The sequence below is a fragment of the Lotus japonicus genome, chromosome 4, assembly GCF_012489685.1.
Source record: "Lotus japonicus ecotype B-129 chromosome 4, LjGifu_v1.2".
In the NCBI taxonomy this organism is placed as follows: domain Eukaryota; kingdom Viridiplantae; phylum Streptophyta; class Magnoliopsida; order Fabales; family Fabaceae; genus Lotus; species Lotus japonicus.
The window spans coordinates 67,860,504-67,887,086 of record NC_080044.1 but is presented as its reverse complement, the minus strand read 5'-3'; the positions used below and the strand labels follow the sequence as shown (position 1 = coordinate 67,887,086).

At 34.8% G+C, this 26,583-nt stretch overlaps 4 protein-coding genes across 12 annotated transcripts; 1 reads left to right on the top strand and 3 right to left on the bottom strand.

Annotated features, from left to right (window-relative positions):
* Nucleotides 1-503: 503 nt before the first annotated feature.
* LOC130715136 (protein FAR1-RELATED SEQUENCE 5-like) lies at nt 504-4,065 on the bottom strand. Of its 3 annotated transcripts, XR_009011559.1 has the most exons (6): nt 3,831-4,065; nt 1,450-3,584; nt 1,270-1,361; nt 1,110-1,184; nt 924-1,005; nt 504-843 (listed from the first exon to the last, which is right to left on the bottom strand). XR_009011559.1 is itself a non-coding variant. In XM_057565181.1 (5 exons), exons 2-4 carry the CDS (start codon nt 3,575-3,577, stop codon nt 1,116-1,118), a joined length of 2,289 nt encoding a protein of 762 aa, XP_057421164.1. In that variant the 5' UTR covers nt 3,578-3,584; nt 3,831-4,065; the 3' UTR covers nt 504-1,005; nt 1,110-1,115. The 3 variants fall into 3 exon arrangements, 2 of the variants coding, with proteins under 2 accessions (XP_057421164.1, XP_057421165.1); XM_057565181.1 differs by having other exon boundaries at nt 504-1,005; XM_057565182.1 differs by lacking the exons at nt 924-1,005; nt 1,110-1,184.
* A 2,105-nt stretch (nt 4,066-6,170) lies between these two features.
* Nucleotides 6,171-9,776, top strand: LOC130715139 (putative glucose-6-phosphate 1-epimerase). Of its 2 annotated transcripts, XM_057565190.1 has the most exons (9): nt 6,171-6,395; nt 6,468-6,545; nt 6,700-6,756; nt 7,320-7,480; nt 7,638-7,778; nt 8,530-8,632; nt 8,857-8,956; nt 9,296-9,300; nt 9,342-9,776. In XM_057565190.1, exons 1-9 carry the CDS (start codon nt 6,303-6,305, stop codon nt 9,495-9,497), a joined length of 894 nt encoding a protein of 297 aa, XP_057421173.1. In that variant the 5' UTR covers nt 6,171-6,302; the 3' UTR covers nt 9,498-9,776. The 2 variants fall into 2 exon arrangements, with proteins under 2 accessions (XP_057421173.1, XP_057421172.1); XM_057565189.1 differs by lacking the exon at nt 9,296-9,300 and having other exon boundaries at nt 6,175-6,395.
* Nucleotides 9,777-10,206: 430 nt separating this feature from the next.
* Nucleotides 10,207-16,096, bottom strand: LOC130715137 (membrane-bound O-acyltransferase gup1-like). 6 transcript variants are annotated; one of them, XM_057565185.1, is made up of 20 exons: nt 15,845-16,096; nt 15,306-15,551; nt 15,150-15,208; nt 14,880-15,061; nt 14,738-14,786; nt 14,149-14,252; nt 13,999-14,063; nt 13,548-13,618; nt 12,990-13,049; nt 12,712-12,825; nt 12,181-12,305; nt 12,035-12,086; nt 11,858-11,920; nt 11,661-11,770; nt 11,488-11,580; nt 11,304-11,385; nt 11,134-11,214; nt 10,848-10,923; nt 10,725-10,774; nt 10,207-10,636 (listed from the first exon to the last, which is right to left on the bottom strand). In XM_057565185.1, exons 2-20 carry the CDS (start codon nt 15,433-15,435, stop codon nt 10,595-10,597), a joined length of 1,608 nt encoding a protein of 535 aa, XP_057421168.1. In that variant the 5' UTR covers nt 15,436-15,551; nt 15,845-16,096; the 3' UTR covers nt 10,207-10,594. The 6 variants fall into 6 exon arrangements, with proteins under 6 accessions (XP_057421168.1, XP_057421166.1, XP_057421170.1 ...); XM_057565183.1 differs by having other exon boundaries at nt 15,306-15,534; XM_057565187.1 differs by having other exon boundaries at nt 11,134-11,211; nt 15,306-15,534.
* Nucleotides 16,097-16,701: 605 nt separating this feature from the next.
* LOC130710869 (glutamine--tRNA ligase) lies at nt 16,702-25,448 on the bottom strand. The gene is made up of 23 exons (XM_057560255.1): nt 25,178-25,448; nt 25,040-25,090; nt 24,854-24,925; nt 24,531-24,630; nt 24,233-24,328; nt 23,311-23,372; nt 23,111-23,209; nt 22,928-23,020; nt 22,627-22,779; nt 22,472-22,527; nt 21,203-21,293; nt 21,034-21,120; nt 20,493-20,690; nt 20,307-20,405; nt 19,031-19,162; nt 18,795-18,931; nt 18,262-18,361; nt 18,090-18,185; nt 17,782-17,882; nt 17,592-17,697; nt 17,410-17,499; nt 17,185-17,314; nt 16,702-17,094 (listed from the first exon to the last, which is right to left on the bottom strand). Exons 1-23 carry the CDS (start codon nt 25,313-25,315, stop codon nt 17,000-17,002), a joined length of 2,382 nt encoding a protein of 793 aa, XP_057416238.1. The 5' UTR covers nt 25,316-25,448; the 3' UTR covers nt 16,702-16,999.
* Between the last annotated feature and the right edge of the window lie 1,135 nt (nt 25,449-26,583).

The window sequence follows — 26,583 nt, the reverse complement described above, 5'->3', positions numbered from 1 at the left end:
ATGTATTTTATGACATTGAAGTAAATGTGTTTTTGGTAAATTTGACTGTAAATGCAAACAATCAAACACAACTTTGCAGTTTACGTCCCATCAATAAATGCTGAAATTAATAACAAAAAATTATTAAAAAATGAAAAGAAAATGTTCTGGTCGGCCCAAACGATCTCTAAGCCCATAATTCTCCTCATCGGTTCAAATTATACTAGCAAAGACACAGCTACTTATCCAACTTTTGAGATGATAGAGAGGGAGGCATTAAGCAATAGAAACTCAAAAACTGATTACAAATTAAGCATCTTGGAGTGTCATATCATCCAATTTAAGGATGTCTGTTTCAGTTACCCTGTGCAAACCAGAACAACGAAATTCCAAAAGAACTAAGTCTTATCCCACTCTAACATTGGTCCTTTTTTAGTAAGATTTTTTCCAAATTCAAGAGCTTTCATTCAAGTTATGAGCTCCAACAAGTCATGATCAACATGGAAAATTTATGGGCTCAGATATTTTCCAAACTCGAGCAGTCATTCAAGTTATTAGCTCCAACAAGTCATAATCAACATGAGCTCCAAACTCAACTCAGTTACTGGCATAGATTTATACAAAGAAAATTTATGGGAAACAGAATTCATGGAATTCAAGTCATAACCTTCCTAATATAAAGAATCCAAATTTTGCAACCCAAATCTCAAAAATGGTATTGCATACAAACATCCCAAGAAAGAACCCAGTGAGCAATCTAAAAATACTCTTGTTGCAGTATATATCAGAACTGCAAGTGCTTTACAAAAATGCTGGTATTGACATGCTAAATCACTTTTGGGAGATTCCAAGGGCTTTGCAAACCTACATCAGCCAATATAAGTGCATCAGAACATATTCAACAGCAAAGTAAAAAACACAAAACATAATCACAGAACAATTACAGCTTCTCTCTAATTTTTCCTGGTTTTCTTGTCTATCTTGGGAAGTGAAATTTGGGGGTAACCAATTGTAATTACAAGAATCCTGCACATGTTAGAAATAATTACTTGAGTAAGAACAGACCAAAACTTATTAAACATGTCATAGTTCATATATTGATTGTCTGTGCATCTGACTTAAATAATTACATGAGCTCATTTCTTGTAACATGCTAGTGAGTGAAATGATCCAGTATATGAACCCCAAGTTGAGAGATGCTGTTCCTATTAGAGCATATAAAAATATTGTTAGCAAGACTATAATGTTGTGGGTAACAGAAAACAAATAAGAAAATTTAGATATATAAACCTTTAAAGGTGCAGCTACAGAAGCATGAGGAACACTGGAAGGCTCAACCATGGAGGAACCAACAGTACAAAAGTTCTCTTCTTTCCGTTGCTCTGTAATTAAAAATAAAAATAAATAAACCAATGCATTTAATTTGATATATACAATAAAATTTATGAAAAAAACCAATGAAATCATCACCTTTATTTTGCTTTGCTTTTGTGGTTGATCGTTTTCTTTTTTCAAAATGCCCTTTCTTGTGTGCACCAGACATTCCTTCAGTTTCTGCGGAAAGAGGGTTACAAATTGTAACATGCTCATCATCTTCATTTTGAGGACTAGTGTTCTCATTGGCTATTGCACTTGAATTCAAACTCTGCTTATTGATATGTTGATGCACACGCTCAACTCCAACATCAAGCAAGTTCCACATAATTTGCTGGGTTTCTTTGTGTCCTTGACTTTCCAAGACCAAATTATATAATGACTTCAGAATGGCATGGTGATAAAGAATACCAGCATCATCACCAGTAGTCATCGAATCAATGCAGTTAGAACTAGAATCTTCTTTTGAGCCCTTATGTGTGCGGTCATAAATCACGGACCTTGCATTTTTACTCCATCTTTTCAAGAAGTATTGGTCAGGTATTCTTAAAATACCTTTTATATTGTAAATCCGCAAAGCATGACTGCAAAGAATGCCCATAGAACTGAACTTTTGGCAATTACAATTGATCATTAAAGTGGACGAATCGAATGCTACGACATGCTTCTTATTAGGCATATGATTCAAAGTGACTTCATGATTTGACACATCATCACAAACACTAATCTCTATAGAAGTGCTTCCACCTGTTCCATCAAGGTATTCATTTAGAAAAAGTTTAAAAATCTTGTGAGTATATATCATAGATGCATGTCGCAAAGTCTCGCTGATATTTATAATTCGAGGAGGCATGCTCTGACTATTTTTGAATTCTTTCTCAGCCTCTAATTGCCGCCACTTTTTTACCATCTTTTCAAATGCCAATACGAATTGGGTGAGGGTAGTTGTTTTGCCTGCAATCTCACCCAATAAACTATTTTTACTCTCACTCCTTTGAGAAGACTCAATATCAGCAGAGAATACACCCTTGCTATAAGCAGTGCTCCATTTGTGACGAATTTTAAACATACTACTCAACCATTGATGATCATGAAGCTGATACTCATTTACCATCTCATTCCAAGTGCTTTCGAATTCTTCTTTAGAATCACAACCTGACATGCATTTTCTGAACAAACTTTGAAACTTATGGTTAGAATTAAGATTGCCTAAATGAGAAGGAGCAGTTTTAGCTACATGCGACAAACACAATTGATGAATTGTATTTGGCATCACCTCTTCAATTGCCTTACCCATAGCTGCATCTTGATCAGTGAAAATTGTTTTTGGTTGTTTGTTACCCATACTCTCCAAGAATACTTTAAACAACCAAGTAAAAGAAGCTGAGGTTTCATCAGATAATAAAGCACAACCAAACATGACATTTTGCCAATGATGATTGACACCAACAAATGGAGCACAAATCAAATTATATTTATTAGTACGATAAGTGGTGTCAAAAACCACAACATCTCCAAAGCAATCATAATCAACTTTAGATTTACCATCTCTCCAAAAGACATTAGTCAAACGTGATTCCTGGTCTAATTGCACACTATAGTAGAACATGGCATCTTGTGCTTGCCTACTTTGCAGCTGATTCAATAAAGATTGGGCATCTCCGGCTTCAATTAATTTTGGCTTTTCAGTGTAGACATGATTGTGCACATCTTTCATTGTTATGCCTAGCTCATCGACTCCACCAACCTCTTCCCCTAAATAACTCCGAACATTTGTAACTTTTATATCGCCATTCACTATGGACTTTATGAGACCTCCTTCTGATAATTTTCTCATAGAACGTAACAAGTGTCTTTGCTGAGGTGGGACAAAGTCATGGTTGTGATCCATTACCAACTTTGTAACTTTCCACACTCCATCCTTGGTAACACTAAATCGCACCATGGCTTTGCAATTTGTTCTTGAATCACCTCTTTCATAAGCTACTTCGCCTTCACGTTCATTATTCTTAAACCCTTGTTTAGAACAATAAAAATCTTTCAAGCGTATATTCTTTTTCTCACTATCATAATACAACATCCTCCCTTTTCTTACACTAAAACCCATTTTGAAGGCATGTTCTTGGTATAAGTTATATGCTTCCTCTAGGCTATGCACAACTTGACCAACACAAATTTCTTTTGTCTCATCAGTTTCAAGTGGTTGACATTCATTATCTTCCATATTTCTCCTAGATACAAAAATCAGAATAGTATTTTAATTTATGAAGCTTTTACTCTAAAAAGTATGACATAATATATATCAAAGTTGTTAATGATAGCAAATAACGGTGAATAGTGGAGTAGCAGTGAACCCCAAGACGCTACATTATAGCATTATTGCGCCGCTATAGCTTGGTATTAACAAGACAATGAGACAGTAAAAAAAGACAGAGAAGGTAAATTAAGGAAGTGGAAGACATGAAACAGAGGCATACCTAATAAATCCGATGAATTGGGGAGAAGTGGAAGGTCTTCAATGTAGACAACAAGGAGGAAGAAAAGGAGCGAATCGTGCAGGTAAGGGTTTTCAGGATTTTACACTCGTTGGAGATGATGGATTTGAGGAGAAGAGAGTGAGTCTTTGTTGCAGCGAACAAAGAGGACGAAGGGACAGAGAAAAACTGAGGAGGAGAAGTTAGAAAATTCGCACTCACCCTCTTTTCATTTCAAAGTAACTTGCACACTTTCTCATTAATCAAAAGGTTGAAATTAATATGGGTAGTTTTTTTTGTTAGATTAATATAATATGGGTTGATTAAAAATATTAGTAATGCGATCTACATAAATTTAAACTAATTAAAAAAATAAAAACTTGGAAAAATATATTAAAATAAATGTTGCTAACCCCTGATTTTTAATTTTTAATTATATGGAGAGAGAAAGTAAGAGATGTGATAGGTGATAAAAGGAGAGAGGTAGAAACAAAAATAGGTGGAAATGAAGTGTTTAAAAGATGAGGTGTGTATATATCACTACTCGTTGTGCTTGGAAAATGTTTTCTTCACACCTCATTTTGAGGTGGAAGGAGGTGGAGGATGAGAGAGATAGGGTGAAAAAAAAAAGTAAGAGAGAGAAAGTAAGAGATGATAATAGGAGAGATGTAGAAACAAAAATATGTGGAAATGAAGTGTTTAAAAGATGAGGTGTGTATATATCATTATCATTACTCGTTGTGCTTTGCTATTTTATTTAAGAGCATCTTTAACGGGTATTTTAGGATAGGTTATTGAGATAAGAACTAGTTGGTTGAATTTACAATTCATTTCAGGAAGTTAACGTGGAGTTCTTATTGACTATTTTTAAGATTCATTGCTTGTGGAACCAATTGGTTCTTATAATATATTTTTGATACAAAAGCAAAGAAATAAAAAAGAAAGCTTTCAACCTTGAGGGTGTAATGTAACACTAATATTGTTGACCAAAACGTCATGCAAGTCTGTAGGAGAAGAGATGTGAATTAAGAAGTCAATTGCAGACAAATGTCTCAACTTTGCAAGAGAATTTGCTGCCATGTTTCCTTCGCGAGACAAATGCTCTAAGAAATTTTTCACTACAACTGCAACAACTCTTTAATAGCACCAATTAACGATGTGAAATGATGTCAAAAAAGAACCACAACTCTTCCAAGATGGATCAGCAATAAGGAATTTGAAGAAGCCGCCATAGACAGTTATCTCTATTGCCAACAAATGTGCAAGTCTTGAAAAATGGCAAACAATTCAAAATCCTTGAAAAACCCTAGGAACTCAAAAATCTAAAAACCCAAACCACCTCCACATTCCTTGAACGAACCCCCTAAATCTAACCTGACCAAGATTATTAAGGGAGCTTTCGTTCATATTCAACGCAACTCAATCCAACGACAATCTTGGCCAAGCGATCCACCGAGGTAAAGAAATAAAAAAAATACATAAATATTGTGTGACTTAAGCCGGAAATAGGGATGGCAATGGGTCTCGGACCCATAGGGTACCCGCAAAAAATACCCACTATGGGTAGGGTAAAAACCCGCTAGATGGGTATGGGGTTGGGTATGGGTAATTACCCGCAAAAAGTAATGGGTATGGGTGCGGGTATGGGTACTATAGTACCCAACCCGCCCCATACCCGCACACACATATTATTATTATTATTATTATTATTATATGAACAAATTAACTTAAGTTATAGCTTTCAAACTTAGTTATTTTAGAAAATAGGTGACTATTTAAAGTATTCATAATCATTGCTAATTTACTCCCACTTATTTTAAAATTATTAAGTTAACAACCTACAACTTTAGGACTATATTATAAATCCAAAATTATAAAATTAAGTTATATCTTTCTTGCTTATTCGTTCTAAAAAAATATATTCTTATTTGAATGATTTTATTTGTTACGTAGATAATATTTTGTATTTATATTAGTGTTTTTTATTTAAAAAGTTAGTTGTATTTTTTGTTTTCTATTAACAAAAATAGTGAAAAATATATTTTGGTTAGCTAAATTACGGGTAATGGGCACGGGTACGGGCATATAGGTACCCAGAGGATACGGGGACGGGCATTCAAGTTGCTACCCACGCGGGTATGAGGACGGGTACGGGTAATTTTTTAAAACGCGGGTATGGGGATGGGTACTATAGTACCCTACCCAAACCCTACCCATTGACATCCCTAGCCGGAAAAGTAAAATAAGAAACCCTCATTAGAATAAAATATCTATGACTTGTAAATTGTTTATACGCACATGACATTTTGGGGGAAAATTAGTGGTAAGCAATCCATCCACTAATGTCTGTATCAATAGAAATGCTGTAACATGTGGAGAAAAAGAGTGAGAGAGAAGGAAACAAGAAAGAAATAAGATATTATTTCTTCTGGAAGGGGTGAGTGAGTGAAGAGGTAGCAACAGCCAACAGTTACTATGAGTAGCTACGACTTGCTGAAGGGCATCAATGGCCTCGACAAGATCCTTATTCGCGATGCGACTGCGACTGCGACTGGTTGCTCCGCCGAGGTCTCTTTCTTCTCTTCCTCCTCCTTCATCCATGCATTTTTGCTTCCATGATTTTTGTGATGTGATTTTCAGGTGTACTTGTACGGTGCTCATGTGACTTCATGGAAGAATGACCATGGGGAGGAGGAGTTGCTTTTTGTCAGTAGTAAGGTACAATATCAAACTCAGTATTTAAGGGCAGGGCTAGTAACAATTGTTTGAATATAGTCTATCAGTTTGTGATTATGTTTTTGGAAAATTCAACTCCAGTAATGAAGTTCATGATCTTTGATCCATCTTGTTTTATTAATATAATATTGTGCAGTCCATATTTGATCCTCCAAAGGCAATTCGTGGAGGAATTCCAATATGCTTTCCTCAAGTAAGTACTTCTCATGATAACATTTCTTTTTTGTCATGATAATACTACATAGACTTTTGTCGGGGACCAAGATGTTCCAGTTAATCAACAAGTCTCTAATAAAAACAATTAACAGTCCAAATAACTGAAACAAATTATAGAAAAGTCAATGGATAGGAAAGTTAGAAACAACTGCATACCTAGCTTTCAGCCGCCAATAGCAGAGCACTAAAGTACCCCTTGAACTGGAAATATGCTATTTGCTTGACCAATACTTTACTAAGCTAATAACTCTCAACATTTACGTTCATTGTTGATGTATGGTTGTGGACAATAACCAAAACAAGGAGATTCTTTACACATGAGCCTTCTAGATTTGGTTCATTCCTCCGTCACACTTAATCTACAATCAATCTAAGACCCTAAATAACAACAAAAACCAATTGAAATTTTGTAACTGAAATTTGTAGAATGTCTTCTGAATTTCTTCGCAATTTGAAAATGCCCTTCCAAAAACAAACAATTTTGTTTTTACAATGAGATCCCAGATTACACATTGACGGAAACTTGCTCTCTGATTGCAGTTTTCAAATCATGGTACACTTCCCTCGCATGGGTTTGCTAGAAACCGGTTCTGGACAATTGACAATGACCCTCCTCCTTTTCCAACAAATGCTTCGGAGACAGCCTTTGTTGATTTGATTCTTAAACCCTCAGAAGATGACATGAAGATTTGGCCTCACAGGTATAGATAATAAAATTTTAAAAGTTTGGCCTATATTTAAGAGCACATTTTATTAACTCATATTTTACTTCCTGATGTTATTTAACTCTTTTTATTTCATATTTTGAATACTTATATTATATTTCCTCCTGACGTCATATGCCCTTTTTGCATACAGTTTTGAGTTCCGTCGAAGGGTAGCCCTGGGACCTGGAGGAGATCTAATACTGAAATCTCGGATTAGGAACACAAACAACGAAGGGGAGCCATTTTCATTCACTTTTGCTAATCATACATATTTCTCTGTGTCAGATATAAGGTGAGTTCTTGAAATGTGTTTTATCTCACTTCAATATGAAAGTCTTGATAAATATGGTTATTATTATTTATAAATTTAACTTGTTGTAAAATTTACCTAGTTACTTTTGGATTTGATTGAAAACCAGTTCAAATCCACATAGTGAACAGCAAATCAAACTATGCTATCTTATCATGTGGGATGAGCTTGTTTTCACGACATAAATTGTGAAATGTTCCTTGTTAAGATTAGCAATTTTTTTTGTAGATATGAGAATGTGGGGTATTGACTTTTGAATCTCTAAAATTAACTGTGAATTTATGGCTTTTGGTATCTGAAACTGAAAGTGCAGAACGTGATACAAAATTCAGCGTTCCTACATAGAAATAGAAATCATTTGAAATCATAGTTTCTTGAGTTGAGCAGCATGCAAATCCCATGACTTTGTCCACATACAATTTTAAGTGTGTATTCATAGGCAGAATTTTGTATATCTGTGGATACATGTTGGCATTGTTTGATGATCCATGCAAGTGACCCCACCAATTAGGAATAGGCTTTTGCTGTCGTATATAGGCAAAAATGTGGCTTTAAATTTATTAAATATTCAGGTTGATCAAATTTATCAACATTTCTGGTGAAATCAGAATCTTTTGTTGTATGTATTTTGGCTTACTGTCAATTCACTGATTTATTTATTGTTGTGTTTAGGGCTATACTTGTAGTCTGCAGTTTTGAACTCCATTTAACTAGTTTGTTTGCTTTTATTCAGTGGAGTTCGGGTAGAGGGATTAAAGACACTGGATTATCTTGACAACTTGCAGAAAATGAAACGCTTTACAGAACATGGGGATGCTATAACATTTGCATCAGAAGTAAGACTGGTTTATCCTTTTCTACTTCGTTTTAAAAAGTGCAGATGCTGGTCTTACTATAGATATGGTAATGAAATAAGTAAACTTCTGTAGAATGTAATTTTGGTTTTATTAAGGTCAATTCAACTAACATTGAGGGACATGAATGTAGCCGATCCTGATGTGCTGGGGTTTCATAGGCTTCAGTGAGTGGAAACTGATGCTCTCTTTTCTTTATATGATAGGTTGACAGGATATATCTCAGCACTCCTGCAAAGATTTCAATTCTTGATCATGAGAAAAAGCGATCATTTGTGTTGCGTAAAGATGGTCTTCCTGATGCTGGTGACTATTATAAGGCTCCTCTTGTGTGCTTAGTTTGTGATATTGATGAATATTACTGGTGGAACAATATTATTTCAAGATATACCATTTAAGAATATAAATTTGAAAAGAATGGAACAGGATGGGGTAAAAAGTCAGGTTTCTTAGTGGAGTATAAGCTTATACTAGTTACCTGTTTTCATCTTCAAATTCTTCCTGTTAACCAAGTACAGTGTTAGATAAACATTTTTCTTACAATAACTTTAACTTTCTGTCCCTCGTTTAAAAAACCTTCAGTTGTACACATTTTTAATCTTTGTGTTGCTTTCAGATTTGACATCAGGAGTAATATTCACTAAGTGATTGTTTTCCTATTACTTTCCTCATTTGTTATTCATCTATGCAGTTGTGTCCTTGGGATAAGAAAGCAAAGTCTATGGCTGATTTTGGTGATGATGAGTATAAGCATATGGTTTGTGTGGAAGCTGCTGCTATTGAAAAACCCATCACTTTGAAACCAGGCGAAGAATGGAATGGAACTCTAGAGCTTTCAACTGTTTGATAGCTTCAATACTAATGTAATGGGATCTCTTCTTCTGTTAAAAAAAGTCCAAAATATCTATTATCACTTTATCAGACCCCAAGTGGGGATGAAAAACTAAAACTATGTTTGGATATTTTGTTGTATTCTATAATATTCCAAGTATCAGGATAGTATCACTTGTATGGCTATCCATAGTTTAAGGGATTTACCCCCTATCAAATAAATTGTATTGCCGGATGATGAATGATAGGCAGAAAATGTGCTTGCTCACAAATTTTTCCTTGGTTCTTCGATTAATTGTTCTTGTTGCATTTATTTTGCTTTGGTGGATAATTTTATCCTACCAACTTGATGCTTTCAACCTTTCATTACTGTTTTTTATGCGTCCTAAATAAGATTCTTGAAGTTAAAAGTTTTTTTCATCAACTTTTTCTCACTATATTATGTAAAGAAAACTCTGCAGATGATTACTTCCTATCACGATTACCCATTGTTGATTTGCAATTAACCCAAGGAGGAGTTCAATTGCCAGTAACTAAATCGTATTTTTAGCTGATGTAACATGTTCTGATAAATAAAATCCCTTTTTTAGCATTACTTTACAGGTTTCCTATCTTATAGTTTACCTACTTAATGTGCTGTTATTCGGGGTAAAAGGTTTTGCAAAATACTGGAGCTCACAAGAAGCGAATATAGCTCAGATCATAACTTCAAACAACATAAGGAATACAAGTAACAAACTAAACTTGCAGTAATGAGGTGTGAAGTTCAAAATTATAATGTTGCGTATCTCATGTAAAGTTGTAAACCAACCCTATTTTCAACAGAAGTGCCTTTTCATTTTCCTGGTCTTCTATGAACTATGATTTTTACATCACATGGATAACAAAATCCGAAGACATGGCTCCCAATTTTGATGGACAATTGAATGGGAAATCAATCAAAAAGGGCAAAAAACCATGCCCACAGGTACCTCCAAGCCAATCATGTTGTTCACTACCAGATTCGTGACACTCCTAGAACTAAACTACCGGATAAGTGACACTCCTAGAACTAAACGTGCATTCGCATTTTGCACATTTGCACAAATATTATGGTCAAAGTTATTGCCCGGTTCAAGGCAACCTTTGCTTTGCTTCATCTATGTGCAACATAATCTGCAAATATCCAGAACGAAGATTATTTACAAAAATGGGAGGAAAAAAACATTCAAAGGATGGAGAACACATGCTGAAAATTCCATACCTTTGTTCCAACGTAAAATGTTAAAAGCATGCCGCCAAGGACCGGCAACCCTATCAAATGGGATTTCTGAATTAATTTCACATTCATTGTATTTAACTTCAAATAAGTTAACAAGACACATACCTTCCTTTTGAAGGAAAGAAGAAAGCAACCAGTTAATGCCTCTTGGTCCAATAACAAAACCAACCAGATTTGCCACCTGCCAAGGACAAACGTCTCAATTAACTAAGATATTGACTATTATTGTTTAATAAACAAAATGTAACATAATCTACCAAAACAGAAATAATAACTACACGGCAAAGGAAAAAAAAAAAGAATGGTCACTCAAGTCATTGTGACTGAGAAAGAATAACTAAGAGTTGATTTATTCATATATGCTATAGCTTCCATGGGAACAAGGACAAACCATGAGGCAAGTAATTGTGACTGCACCAGCAACAGCACTGAGTTCACGAAATATGAATTCCCCAAAAGAATTTTCAGCCTGCTAATCAAATTTACCTCGATATTAGACATTAAGAGTCAAGATTTAGGACTACAGGAAAATTTAGAACAGAAAAGGAGGATATGCATTACCTGAAATGCTTTTGTAGCTGATTTAAAAACCAACTCAGGGATAAAGAATAAACATGTCAACCATGCCCATGAAAGAAGCTTCCTATGGTCCATGAAAATAGTCAAGTATAAAATATATGCGGTAAAAAAATGCGCAACTTCTACAAATCTAATGGACTATACTGATCATTAAGAGGGAGCATACCACTCTAAATCATGCCATATAGCAACAAATGTGAATACAACCCATACATTTAGTAGCTTTTTCCGAGATCCTCCTAGAGGAATGTACATATACCTGAAATTCTACCCAATCAAAATGTTAAGTTATTATTTGTGAAAATAAAACGGAAATCAAGGATAAAGAACCGATCGCACCTCACAAGCCACTTGTTAAAGGAAGCATGCCAATTTTTCCAAAAGCCTTCCAAGTTGTGGCAATTATTAATGCATTTTGGCATATTCTCCGGGGTCTCAATTCCGTTTACCTACAATAGAAACTTCAAAATTGAAGACTTTCTCCAAATTTGTATCTGGACATTTATGCTTAGAAGCTTAAATGACAAAGAACGTACCAGTGACCAGAAACGGAAGAAGCGCCAGATCAGTAAAAATTTTAGCCACATGAAGTTTAAGACCTGAAAAAAAAAATAATGAAGAATGAAAAAGCCTTATGCGGGTGGTTTGGTTGCACGTATCAATTTATGTCATTTGGCTCAGTAAAAGTTAATAGATAGACAGTATTCTCTTACCCCATATCCAATGATGAACACTTCCATAGGAGATAATTGCTTCCACAAACCACTAATTGATGAATAAAATATTTCAGCTATCAAAGGACAAAATTGGATTGAGAAATTAAATATTACAGCGCTTTACTGAGTACAGAAGCACTCACCTATTAGCAAAGGCATTATAATAGAATAGATGTGTCATTAATTCCACAAGGAGAAGACTTAAAACCCAACGGAAACCGTAGAGTATCACATTTCTAACTGAATTTGTATTCTGAGGAACATCTAGCTGCAAAAACATTAGAACCAGTACCATCAACAAAACACAAACAGCCATTCAAAAACACTGACAACAGTGAGCAACACAAGAAACATTCAGGACAAAAAAGAAGCATATCTGATTATGGCTCAACTGTAACAGCTTGATTGTATTATAGAAAATTCTTCAAAGTATATTGTTACATTTACATTTAACAATTGTTGATTAAAGTATCAAATTCCAGACAATAATGACAAATTTGGTTTCTTTTCCAATCCAAACAAATAATATCTTCCATAAGCTTCTATTTTGGAAAATAACAAGATGAGGGATGTAATTGATCAATAGAGGTTTCAGAGACCACAACCATGCAAACGTAATGAAAGCCAATCTTCAAGCATAAAAATAAAATAAAAAATAACTGACAGTCACAGACCTGTGAGGCAAAAGCATTGAAGCTAATTATTGGACCAGCAATATAAAGTGGTGCATACACCAAATAACAAAGGTATGTGATATATCCGAACTTGTCATCCTGTAGACTTCTCTCCTGGTAATGTAATTAAAATTATGAACCGGAAAACATGTCCCCACATGCACAACTGAAAGAATAACTATTTAAAGTAAGCACTAAAAGAAAGAAGCATAAAAAATAACTTAGCAACTACGATAAATTTCACCTCATGCTTGTTATTAAATAGCAGCCATTCTAACCTGTAAAGCTTGATAGCATGCTTTTCCTGATTTACAAATATGACAACGTTGTTGATGTTTCTGCAATCATCAACGAATAAATATTAGCAATCTTTTTATTAATCGCATGAATCAGTCAACAGATCAACAGCTCCATGACAGAATGTGCAGATACATTCATACTGCAAGTTAGTATTTTCAACCAATGCATTGCCTAACAAATTGACTAGTAAAGAAACCCGAGGACAGTCATAATAGGTTTTATATAAAGAAAAAGATTTCAATAAGGTTGTCCCCAGGCCAAAGTCAAATCTGTAGAAATATGCAAACGCGGCCACCTAATTAAACAAGTCAAGCCTTATGTAAGTTAAGTATAGAATTCAAGACGAAATTATTTAAATAGTAATTGAACATAATCTAAGTTCTATAGGATGTTAAAAAAATTATGCCTTTGAAGTAATATGAAATATTACTCTTCAGTAATGAAGTTTCAACATTTGTCCACAGCATCATAATAAATGGTCATCACCACAACCATATCAAGTTAAGAGACTATATATATCATAAAGAAAGTAATACCTCCTGATCAAAATGAGAATCTTGATTTCTCCAATGATAATCAAATCCAAAGCTTATCATGCGCAAAACAACTGTCACAAACAACTATGTTTAAATATAAAGAGAAATATATTGTTATATCGACATCACACAGTGGTATGCCAAATGCAAAGACATGCACATATAATTTATAAAATGCACATTAAAGAGAATTTGAAAATGTTGAGATCACCAAATTCTAATATTCTGGCCCGTAAGAGTTCTAAATAATAAACCAGGGTGACATGAAACCACTTTCAATGTGAGGAATGATTGAGTTAGCATAACTTCGTATGAATGCCGGTGATGAGAACAGTGTAACCAACAAGATGGGAAAAAAGAGGTTAGGGAAAAGATAGATAAGAACCACATATACATAGCAATTCTGACTTTGTATACAACAGGAATTCAATTAAATAAAGTAAACAAGTACCAAAGTTGAAACATATGTGCCACCTAAAACTGCCCCGGTAATTGTCCAAAAATCCCCATTGTGGTCTGCAATATAAATACATAAAATCTCAAGTGGGAGTAGAATTATTACTATACAATTTATCAATACAGTCGATTTGATGCAACTTACCCAAATATAGAGAATGAATATCCTTCATAAATCCGATTAGTGAGAAGGAAAAATATATTGTAACTCCAAACAACAAGTGGAAAGTACTTTTTCCGTGCAAATATCTGCAGAAAACCCATTTAAGTCTTTAGATGACAAGTAATTTATATAGCTTTCTAAATTTTAAGGAACATTTATGTTTTGGCCATTCTATCCAACCTATAAATGAGACCCTTCTATAATAACATACCCCTACCCTGAAGGAGAAAAGAGAATACAATTTTTATCACTTAGACATTTCTCTCACACCACAAAATTTTGGAGACTGCACTCTTTAAAGCTATCCTTCAAATAATTTACTAAAGAATTCTACTCTAGTAAAAAAAGTACTGATTTAAAAGATCCCTGATCACAACTTGCTCACCAAAGCACTCTTTTTTACACGTGTCGATCATGACCTGGCTCGGCAACCGTTCGATCAATTCAAGGGATGAAAGAAACAGAATACAACATTAGGGATATTTTTAAAAAGAGTGCTTATTGATCTTTTACAATAACTATCACACAATCAAATTGCAACTAAAACTTATTAATTATTCCACATACGCACCTTCACAATAAGAAAGTTAATAGTAGCTATTGAAAGGACAAATATGATGCTGCAGAGTGAAAAAACACAAAATTAGACTGAAGAAGTTAAAGAATGCCAATAGTGAAAGAAAGAACATCAAACTGAACTGTGCATTTCGTACCATGTTCCATGCAGATATGATAGGTAGACCAAAGAAAACAAAAGCCAGACAATAGACATTCCCCCCACTTTTAAATTAAAAAAAGCCCTCATCAAGGTGGCCAGCAGAGTGAAAATTCCAAAGACAAGACTAAGAACAGGTAAATTTCCTCGAAAATTCCTCCACTGAGCATCTGAGACATCCTTTACACAAAACAGAACAGGCATGCATTCAATCAGCGAAATACATAGAGATAAACTGGTCATAATGATGGAAGGAGCACAATCATACATTGAGGCGATGAGGTATGAGCCATCCTGGGCGTAAACCAAATAGTTGTTTGAAATGATCTATGAAAATCAAAACCAATGCTCACAATTAAGCAGGTGAGATGTACCCAGCAGTACAGAAACAATTATGGAAAAATGTCTGAAACAAGGGATATACCATGAGAGAGTTGAAGGGAACGTCTGATGATGATAACGTAGAAGATAAATGCATAAGTCACCAGAAAAAACAACTCCTTTTGCTGCCACTGTCCACTCCTACTGCCATTGTTGGTAACAGATGTGGCCATTTGCGATTTGACCTTAATTAAGAAACCAATGTCCTCTAATTAGCAACTCGGCACCGGCAATTTTGTGTTTCCCTGTTTCGGCAATCGGAGATTTTTAACCTCCATGAAAATAGAAACTAAAAAATCAAATTAAGTTTGCTGATAATAAAAGTTGAAATAATTTGGCGACATTTTATACTTATGTTTCTCTCCCTAATCCCTCCCACCTCTTTCCTTAGGCACAAAATGTAATGTATGACTATATCAAATCTACAATAGGGGAACAATGAGCAGCACAACGAAAATCATCAACAATATTGAGCACTTGTTACAACTCTATATTCTACATACCCAAATATACAGCAAGTTCACACAATCGTGAATTGAAAAGAGTACAAGTTAACGGTAGTGGGATGTAGGGATTTATTACCTCAGAAACACGCGTGCGTCTTCAGCGATGTAGCCAGCTACAGAGCAACTGATATTGCTATTTTCTTCGTCCAAGTTGCGATGCGATTTGCGACTTGATTTGTATCATGGATCTTCAACGATTGCTCTTGGGTTAGTTCATGTGTGCCATTTCATGTGGCTGATTTGACTCTGTGTTAGATGGAACTTGACCCAAACAAGGTGGCACGGTTCGCCATGGTGGTCAGAAACCAAAACCATTATGTTTGCAGGGACCAAGTATGGAATTAGCCAAATATAAAATTCTGGAGGCGGTAAATATAAAATTAGAGGGGTAAAGTAAATTTTACATCACACCATTAATAGTAATTACTTAATTTGAAAAGAGATGTAATTTGATGTTTCCAAAGTAATGGTTCATTGACTTGATGTCATCTATAGTTCCATCAAAATTGAATCTCAGATATTGCTCATACTTCAAGTTTAAACAGGCTCTTGCATAATGGGATATATGACAAGTAATAATATAAAACTATTTATGTGACATTTACTCAAAGCTTTTGAAATAATTGGTTCATTACCGCTTTATAAGGTATTATGTAGTGTGCCTACTTTATATGAAATTATGTAGTAGAAAATGAAATCATTTACTGTCTTGAAGTTAATTTAAAATTTAGTATAACTCCATTTGTATAACCAAGATACAATTTACGATTTTCTCACTCCAGGGTCCAAGGCAAATACCAATTTCAACAATCTTAACAGTTCAATTTGAATATCATGGTTATACTGTATATCAAGATTGGTTTATACAGACAATTAGCCGAATCAAACATTTGTTGTATATGACATCGCTGTTAAAATATTGTACTTACTAAATGGAAAAGTGCAATACTCTCATTCACACTACTCATTTTAGGATTGATGTGATGCCACTTTTACAACAAAAAATGGCATGAAAATAACAAAAATGTTAGTATTACTTCCCCGGGAGTAAACAGCTATACTCACCAGACAAAACCACCTCAAAAATAACCACACCAGAGGTTAATTAAAGAACTCGGAACTTCTTATTGATCCCTTATAATGTACATATTTAAGCAAAAAAGTGATTCTACATCATAAATATTTGAACATATCTGCCGTGTTCTCCTTTCATTTTCTCCATACATGAATCCTATTTTCCACCTTTAGTATAGCTGTCCTTTAAGGTGACCGTCCTATTAAAAACAAGCTTCTCTGAACTAGAGTCCTTGTCGACCACGAAATAGCCTGGAATTGCAGATATAAGGATTGTGTATTTAAGCAAAAAAGAATGGAATAAGGATCAAACTAAAGAAAATAAGTAGTCAAAGTAAGTACCTAATCTTTCAAATTGGAAACTGTCCCCAACTTTGGAACCCTGGAGTGAAGACCCACCATATGCATTTGGAATTACGACTTTGGAATGAGGGTTTAGGTCGCCGAGCCAGTTTTCAAGTTCAGCGGGATTCTATTGCAGTGATTTAAAAAAAAGGAGCAGGTAAAAATCATTAGAAACAAAAATATAAACGTGAAAGAGAGTACTGGGACATGAAGATAGCTAACCTCTGATAGGAAAAGCCTCTCAAACAGCCTGACTTCCACCTTTAACGGCTCAACTCCGGAAGAAGGTTGAGCAACCCAATGGAGAACACCCTGTAAACAGTTTTTTTGCATAGATCACCAATCTGATCTTAAACTCTTGGAGACATTAATTTAAATCAACAGACTTTACAACGTTACTAAACCTTAGGCTTTGTCTTCTTTGAAGGATCATACTCAGCCCGAATTTCTACAATAGTCTCATTATCTTCAGCTAGAATAACTTCAGTGCACTTTATAGGAAATGCATATCTGCACAGAACAGCAAAATTTTGAATATTGGACCTATAACTTCTCATGCACGTATCACAGTATTGATTTGTTCAGTCAACTAACCTGAGGATCACAGATTTACCGGGAGCAAGGCCATAATAATCTTTTGAATCTTGCATCCGAAAATCCGAGCGTTCAATATATACAACATTCGAAAATGGAATCTGCGAACAAATGCATGACAAAAATAAGAAACATAAAAACATAAGGCTATAACAACATAAAAGTCAATACCATGATAAGGATTAAAGTTGAGTAAAAAAATTGAGTAAAGGTGAGTCCCTAATTGACAAAATTGACTACAAGTGATTTAGTAACAAGAGTTTCTAAAACCTTAGTAGTCCCTTAAAGAATCACAAGACAAATTTCACCTTGTAGAAAGCAGATGGATCATCAGCTTGAGCATCAGGCCATTTCTTGGCATCAACCTCAATTGCTGAGTTGGCTTCAAGGTTAGTAATAACAACCTTACAAAACAGAGCCGATTAGTCTAGAGCTAGATAAAAGTCAAACAATATCCTGCCGAAAGAATGCAAAATATACCTTGAGTGGATGAAGGACAACCATTGTTCGAGGAGATGTTCTGTTCAATTCTTCCCTAACATGATATTCAAGGCGTTCCACAGATATCAAAGTGCCATCACTGCAGCAGAAGGAAGAAAATATTTTTAATTAAATTAACTAAATAATGCAAGTTCAGCTCTGCCACGACAGTATTTTAATGCAAAAAAAGTAAATGCATATGATGCTGTGACTTTTATCACACACAAAGAGATGATGAGCATAAACCTTTTTTTGTACACAATATGAGAAGATGTCCAAAGACATAATAAACATGCAACTACAGAATTCGTATAGCTAAGAAAATTAGAAATCATTCATGTGTACTATCAACATATTCTATAATAATTCTGCAAAATCAGGGATTGAAAGAGACTTAAATAGTTATTAATTTCATGTAGATACCAAATTCAAATGTCTACAAACTTTCAACATCTTGGAAAACTCGGAAATGGTAGAGCGAAAGTCTTGGAAAAATTTAGATACGGATTTAAGTGTGAAGTTTCATATCCAACCTTCTAGTGATTCCAATTCCTCGGACAAAAGAGTTGATCGCTGTTGAAGTGAAACCTCTACGCCGCAACCCAGCTAGTGTCATCAGCCGAGGATCATCCCACCCATCAACCCACTTCTCTGTAACTAGACGGTTTAGCTTCAACAAAAAATAATCCAGAATTAGGGAAAGGAAAAGTAAAAGCATTATAACAAAGAACACAATACATTATTACAATGTCCAAGATTGTTTCCTCACCTTACGCTTCGACATAACTGTGTTAGAGACATTCAACCTTGAATATTCCCATACATAAGGTTGGTAAATGTCTAATGCATGCAACAACCAATAGTATGACGCACGACGTGTCTCAAATTCCAGTGTACACAGCTGCAAGAGATATTTGTAATTTAGATATAGATAATGACAACAAACAACAAATGTTATCACTCATAGCATGCACTAACACAATTGGCAGATAATACTCAATCAGAGTGCTATTTGTCAGGAACAAAGCATATAGACAAGAAAGCCACTGATTAAACATTTTTTTGGCCAGATGCAATAGCAATATATAAATGACAGAATTATATTTCTTGACACAAAAAATACTAAGTGATTTAAAAAAACTAGCAGTTCAGGACTAACAGAAAATTAGAAGGACTAGATGATAAGAAACCACTTATACCATAAGTTAGAGCACAGGGTGAGACAAGAGAATAAACATTAAATCAACTTAATGAAAGCGAGTATAACTGAATCCGCCAGGAAGTCAAGCAATCTCAACATATGGCGAAAGTGCGCAAAACATTTGTCAAATTAGGCAAAACAAAAAATATGACACGTCTAAAAGATGTGGAGAGTAAAACTAAATACTTTAGGTCAGCGAATTAAATCACCCTATAACTTCATCAATCACCAGCATAACAACACTTGAAATCAACAGGTATACATCCCAATAAAAAAAGCCAAACAAACTTCGTGTAGCATTCTGTATGCATAAATTGTTATATTAAGACCAGTCACAATCGCTTGAATCACTGCATCAACCATAGCTATTAATAGTACATAACTCAGCAGTAAAAAGGCTCCAACTGCTATATTGATAAATGAACAGCACACTGTGTACTGCACACTAGTATAAACAGCACACATTATATCGTATTTGGTTTGTTTGATAAACATTCAAAATCACAGGAATATGTACATATTTGATAACATAACTCCAACCAAATATTCTTCAGATGTCTAACTTGGCAACAACAAAATATCAACAAAAGCTTAAAATATAAATATATCAATGTAGGAGGATAGTTTAGGACTCAAGCTGCCTAGGCATCAACATAAGATATACACATATTATCTTCTTAACTAAAGGGGACATCATCATAAAGAAGATCATATCATAGCTAATAATATTTAGTATAAAAATTAGGAGAGCATGACAATCAAAGAATAACAGTCGACTTTAAGTATCAAGTAGCAAATACCAAAATAGGTAACATAAAAGAACTCAGGTTGAAAGAAAACTTACTGAATGTGTGATATTCTCTAGGGAATCCACAATGCAGTGAGCATAATCATAACTTGGATAGATACACCATTTGTCTCCAGCATGAGGGTGTGGTGTAAACTAAAGACAGAGAGCATTCATATACCATAAGATAACATAGTCAACTTTGAGTTTTGAGTAATCAAACATATCTAGCTGTGCTCTTACCTTAATTCGGTATGCAATAAGGTCATACATATTGTAATTATCGCTCTGCATGTCTTGCTTCATTCTAAGTGTGGCTTTTCCTTCGTCTATAAGACCGCGCCTCATATCCTCAAAGAGTTTCAGAGATTCTGATATTGGTCTGTCTCTCCAAGGACTGTTCAATTTCTTCTCTCTGTACTCCTTTATCTCATCCGGAGTCTACAACCAAATAATTCTAGTAAATGATGTTTATTTTTGTTGCAACAATGCAAATTGTATAACTTGATGTAACATTCTCATCCTCCATGAGTAATTCCACAATAACTATGACATAATTCAATACAATTGAGATTTTCATAATACATAGCAGAAAGTAAACTACCATATGGCTTTTAATTAGTGCTTTGATTGAGTCAACTATAGCTGATGCATATATTTACACCCAAAGGAGAGAAACAATACCGGTGAAACATGTAATAAAGCAAATGAACTAATGAAGTAATAAAGTACTGAACATGCTGAACATTTGTAGTAATAAGTTATTACATGTTTGAATACCAACCTGATGATCAACATAAGCATGGCCCTTTCTTATGAGCTCCACTGCTAACTCATACAATTCTTGGAAATAATCACTTGTATAAGTAATCTGTAAAAAGTATAAAGCTGTTAAAGATCTAAACAGCTAGGTTGGAAGAGAGCAAGTGGTGCTAATAAAAAAACCAGCATACCTTAAACGGTTTCCAACCCATCCACTGGACAATTTCTTCAATGTGATTAATGTACTCTTTCTTTTCTGCTTCAGGATTTGTATCATCATACCTGGAAGGACAATAAAGCATCGAACTTAGAACGAACAACATCATATTGAAGGTCCATTCCAATGACAAAGACCTAATGAAAGTTTCAAAGGCATTTTATAGAAAATAGTAAAAGCTAAACATCAAAAACTATTAGGTTAAAGGAGATGCCATAAGATGCTTAACATTCATTGACCTGAATGAACACATCTGGGATTTTTTCATAAAATGGTAATAATAGAGAAAATGTAATCTCCTTTATGCTTTTAATACAACATAATGGATGTAAATAGGTCATACATTCATTGCCATAACAGCTCACTCAGAAGTTTATTGCCATTTGATAGATTAAAATTGTAATCAAGAATTAGGATAGTTTCTAACAAGTGTCTACAATGAAAATGGATGCCAAATATTTTTTAAGATATGCATGAAGTGTCAAACCCGGTTAATCATTATTTGCACCGGTCAAAGCACATTAGTTCCACTATGGCCCATGAATGATTTCATAAGAATGGTTGATTTGGTGCAGAGGATGTTAAGAAAGAACGCAAAAAAAGTCAACAGTCCACATTTGACATTTGTAACAGAGGGCCTTTGAGCCAACCCAGCTTTCTATTCTCAATAATTTTACATAAAAGCCTGTCTGTAAAACAGGATTCCTTACTTCTAGCCTAGATTCTGAAGTGCGAGGACGTGCCACTAATCAAGTGTAAGTTTTCCCAATGTTTTCCCCAAAATATCGACATTAGCCAAGTGCAGCTATGTCGTCAATCTCAGCAAGTAAGAAAAATTGCAACCCAAAAGGATAAAAAGATTGCTCCTGTGCAATAAGACTATCAAGATTGCAACCTATGTTCATTCGTACAGAAAAAAAAAAATTCTTGCACATGACCAGAGTGCAGATATAAAAAATCAAAGAGAGCTTTCAACATATATACATACTGAAAAGATCCAGAGAGAACTCTGATTTTAATACAAATCTAGACGGATTGTTACCGGCTCACAATGGTCACCTATCAACTATTTTAAACTACAAACTAGAATCTCATATGTACAAGATGCTAAAACATTGATAAACAACACCTTAATGTTTCATGTCCCAAGGAGCAACTTCTATCTCTTTCCGCATAAGAGACACTGGTGACTCTAACAATATATCAAGAGGAAAGTTAAAGTTGATAAATAAAAAATACACACCTCAGGTAGCAGCCACCATCTCTGTCTTTCGCCAATCCAAAATCAATAAACATTGCCTGAGCAATAATTAAGTTTTTGTTTTAAAATTAATAAGAAATCACTGAAAAAATATGATTATTAAGTATAACAATTAATATGTGAAACACGTTGCATACCTTGGCATGACCAATATGCAAATATCCATTTGGTTCTGGTGGAAAGCGAGTCAAAACTTTTCCACCTGTTGCTTTCAAGTGTTTGTCAAGAAGGGCCTTTGTATTGCAGCATCTCAGAATACTACCATCACTAAAAGGTACTTCAGTATGCACCTGAAATCAACATGATCCTCGTTACATGTTGTAGATGCAAGTTAAAGAAAAAAGAAAATTTCAAAGTAAGGAATGAAGGATTAGGTTCACAACATGAAAATAATAGAATGAGAATGCAATTAATTTTCAAAGTAAGGAAATTAAATACCTTTAAATTTTCCTCCGGATTAGGGAAAATCAAAAATGGATTAAGATCTTCTTCAGGAACCTTTTCAGCAGTCACAACAGGTGCTGCCTTATCCTTTGTAAGCATATAAGTAGGATATCAAACAACTTGTGAGCCATGTCCTAATAAAAGTAAAAGAAAAACAGCATCGAACTAAAAACTCACCTCCACTTTAGCAGGTTTCTCCTTCTTTTTTGAAGGCTTTTCATCATCTGCTGCTGTCCTATCACCAAGAAGCTCATATAGTTTTGCATCAAAAAGTTGCTGTCACACAAATAAAAAATGCTAAGCAACTAAATGATATTAACAAACCTCGAATAAAAGATAAACTATAAAACATATTAACTTAATTTAGCAGATATCACCTTTGCAACTTTTGCATCACCCCATGGGAGCCTCTTCCGCACATGCCCAAGTAACTCACCAACTAAAAATTTAGAAAGTGAATTATGAAAGTTTATTAGTGCTGAACAGATTGGTAGCTCAATATCAAAGGGAAAATTATCACATAAGGAGCACATCAAGAAATAGAATACACCTTACACCGTTTGAATTCCTATAGAAAAGTGCATCAAGAAATATAAAAACTAATATAAATGTAAATTTGAAAGTTAAAAGGTGTATATAGTTGCAGGAATGGAATAATCTTCATACAAATGTAAATTTGAAAGCTAAACCACATAATATTGATGTTTTAAAAATTGGACTGGTGAATGAACCAATGAAGACATCGGTTAATTGGTTTAACCGCGGTCAAACCAATAATAGTTACTAACATTTTTATAAGGTATATAATTTCAAGTCATAAACTAACATAGAATATAAGAACTCAAGGCAAGGGCAGTTGGGTGCACACGCAGGGTCCGGGAAGGGATCCGACCATTATAAGAACCAACATAAATTATAAGAACTCAAGATATGTAAAATTTTAATTTAATATAAAGACCTTATTATATGTTTTCAAGATAAAAATTAAGAATAGGCTAATAATAGGTATCTATTCGCAAATCTTATACATGTATCTTTTCTTTATCTAAAACAGGTTTCTATATTAAATTGACCAGTTCAAAGTTCAAACTGGTTTTAAACTGGTTCTCTACCGGTTTTTAGCTCGTTAGATTGTTTGGATTATCTGGATCAGTAAACGAACCCATACACTGATTAAGCCAACTGTTAAGGTCAAATTTTTTCATCATTGCATCATCATTTAAATTTTTTATTTCAACGTGATCAAATATATGAGAATTAAATTATTAAAATCATTAGGAGTCAAAACTTAAGAGCTACCATTTGTTCGATAACGCAGCTCCAAAATTGTAGCCTTGTTCTCCTCAACAACTTCATTAACAGCATGCTTGATATCATCTGTGGAAACCTCAACACCTGCTCATGTGTGCAAAAGAATCAGCAAGGTGGACACTGGATAACTCAAAAGAAATTGAAACCCTATCTAACTGAAGAGAAGCAGAACTATCAGAACAAATACAAATTGCTGAAGCTCTACCAGAGCACTTAAACACAAATGAACTACCATGCAAAGTAAAATTATGGCCAAACTAAGGAGACTAAAGTTTTTGTAGCATACCAACACCACAAGCTTCTTCAAACTTATTCAAATCAAGACTCTCCGAACCCGTGGCAGCAAGAAAAGATAATGCTGCATCTAACTGCGCAGTTGTTTTCACCTGCAATGATAATACAATTGACATGTAGAATAAATTAACTGCAATAGTTCTTCTAAACTAAAAAAAGACAGTACATCTTAATTCTTAACGGGAAAATCGACAACCAAACAAAGAAACGTAGCATGGAAACATATAAGAACATGAAATAAACAGCTAATATGATAGCACACGCCAATCCTATCACATACAACAACAACAACAAACAGCAATCTATTGAGCACACCTTCGACGAAACAACGTACTGAAGCAGCGTCGGGCGATGAGGCAACGCATTTCCAGGGTACTTCGTCGCAGCCTGCCACATAAATCAATGGCAAGGACCATATCAACAAACAATAAATCATAAATTTAACATAGAAACAGGTTCATGCAAATTGCAAAGACATATATATATATATATATACAGTACCGTGTAAAGCAGATTTCCAACCGTTCTGCTACACCCATCGGCAACACCAGCCTAAAACAACCACAACGCATGAATGAATAAGAGAACGCAAAAATAGAAACGAATTGAATTCACAAATCGTGAAGCATTTGTGGATACCTCGGTGATGACGGAGGTGAGATTGGTGGTGACTTTGTTGTTGGCGACGGTGTTACGGGCGGTGCGTTCGTCCAAGCCGATCTTGAGAAAGAGCTCGAAGCACTTCTCCTTCTCGGCGTTATCTTCCTTGGTCGGCATCGTCGGCGAAAATGGGTTCCGATTGAAGGTAGAGGGAATTTAGGGTTTTGCAGAGAGAGAGAGAGTAGAGTGTAACTGTAAGAAAATAGAGAATCGTTACTGTTTGGGAATATAGTGTAGAAAATAGCGTTTAGATTCTGCTGCTATAGTTGAGATTCTTCAGTTGGTTAAAAAGTAAAATTTCTTATATTGTTATTTTTCATAAATAAAAATAAGCATATAGGAGTAGTATATAATATAACTTCGATTTCATAAAAATAAAAAAAAAACATATAACTTGTAATTAAAAAAATAAAATCAATTTCGTGTACTTCACTCTTACTCGTATCTTTTTTTCTTTTTCAACACGTATCATATTATTCTGGCTGGATAAGGAGTGTGCAAACTTTTGACCATTACTACAACTTGGGCTTCAAGCCATGTTTTTTATTTTTCTATTAACTTGGGCTTCATTGGGATTGTTATTTAGGTATTAACAATGGATAAAGGACAGAATTCTTTCAAAGATTCAAGGGTGGAAAGGTACCTTGCTCAATCAAGCCGGAAAGGAAATTCTTATCAAAGCTGTTCTTCAGGCGATTCCCACTTATGCAATGGCAATCTTAAAATTCCCAAAAAATTTTTGTGCTCAAATTTGCTCAAAGATTGCCCAATTCTGGTGGAAGGGGAAAAAAGATAGGGGCATCCATTGGAGAAAATGGACACACCTAACCCTGAGGAAAGATGAAGGTGGTATGGGATTTAAAAATATGGAACAAATGAATCAATCTTTGTTAGCAAAGCAAGCCTGGAGAATTTATCAGGAGCCTAATGCTTTGTGGGTGCAAGTTCTGAAAGGTTTATATTTTCCCCAGTCAGATTTCCTATCAAGCAACAGAGGGAGACTTTCTTCTTGGGTCTGGTCAAGTATGCTGCATGGGAGAGATTTACTGCTAGAACATGGTCAGTGGAATATTGGTTCTGGGATTCTTATTGATTCCACCAAGCATAGGTGGCTTGCCAATGGTCAAAGACTCCAAGAAGGACCTAGAGCCATGAAGGTGAGTGAGCTAATCGACCATGAGGCCCACCGGTGGAATGTGGATTTTTTACACCAACATGTTCCTTCAACAGAGATAGGAAAGATTCTGCAGACCCCCTTCAGTGTCACAGGAGCTGAAGATTGTTTATTCTGGCCTTATGCCCCTTCTGGTTGCTATTCTGTCAAGTCAGGTTATAGGGTGGCTAACAATGCTGCGTCACAGTCCCTCATGGCCTCCTCTTCTTCT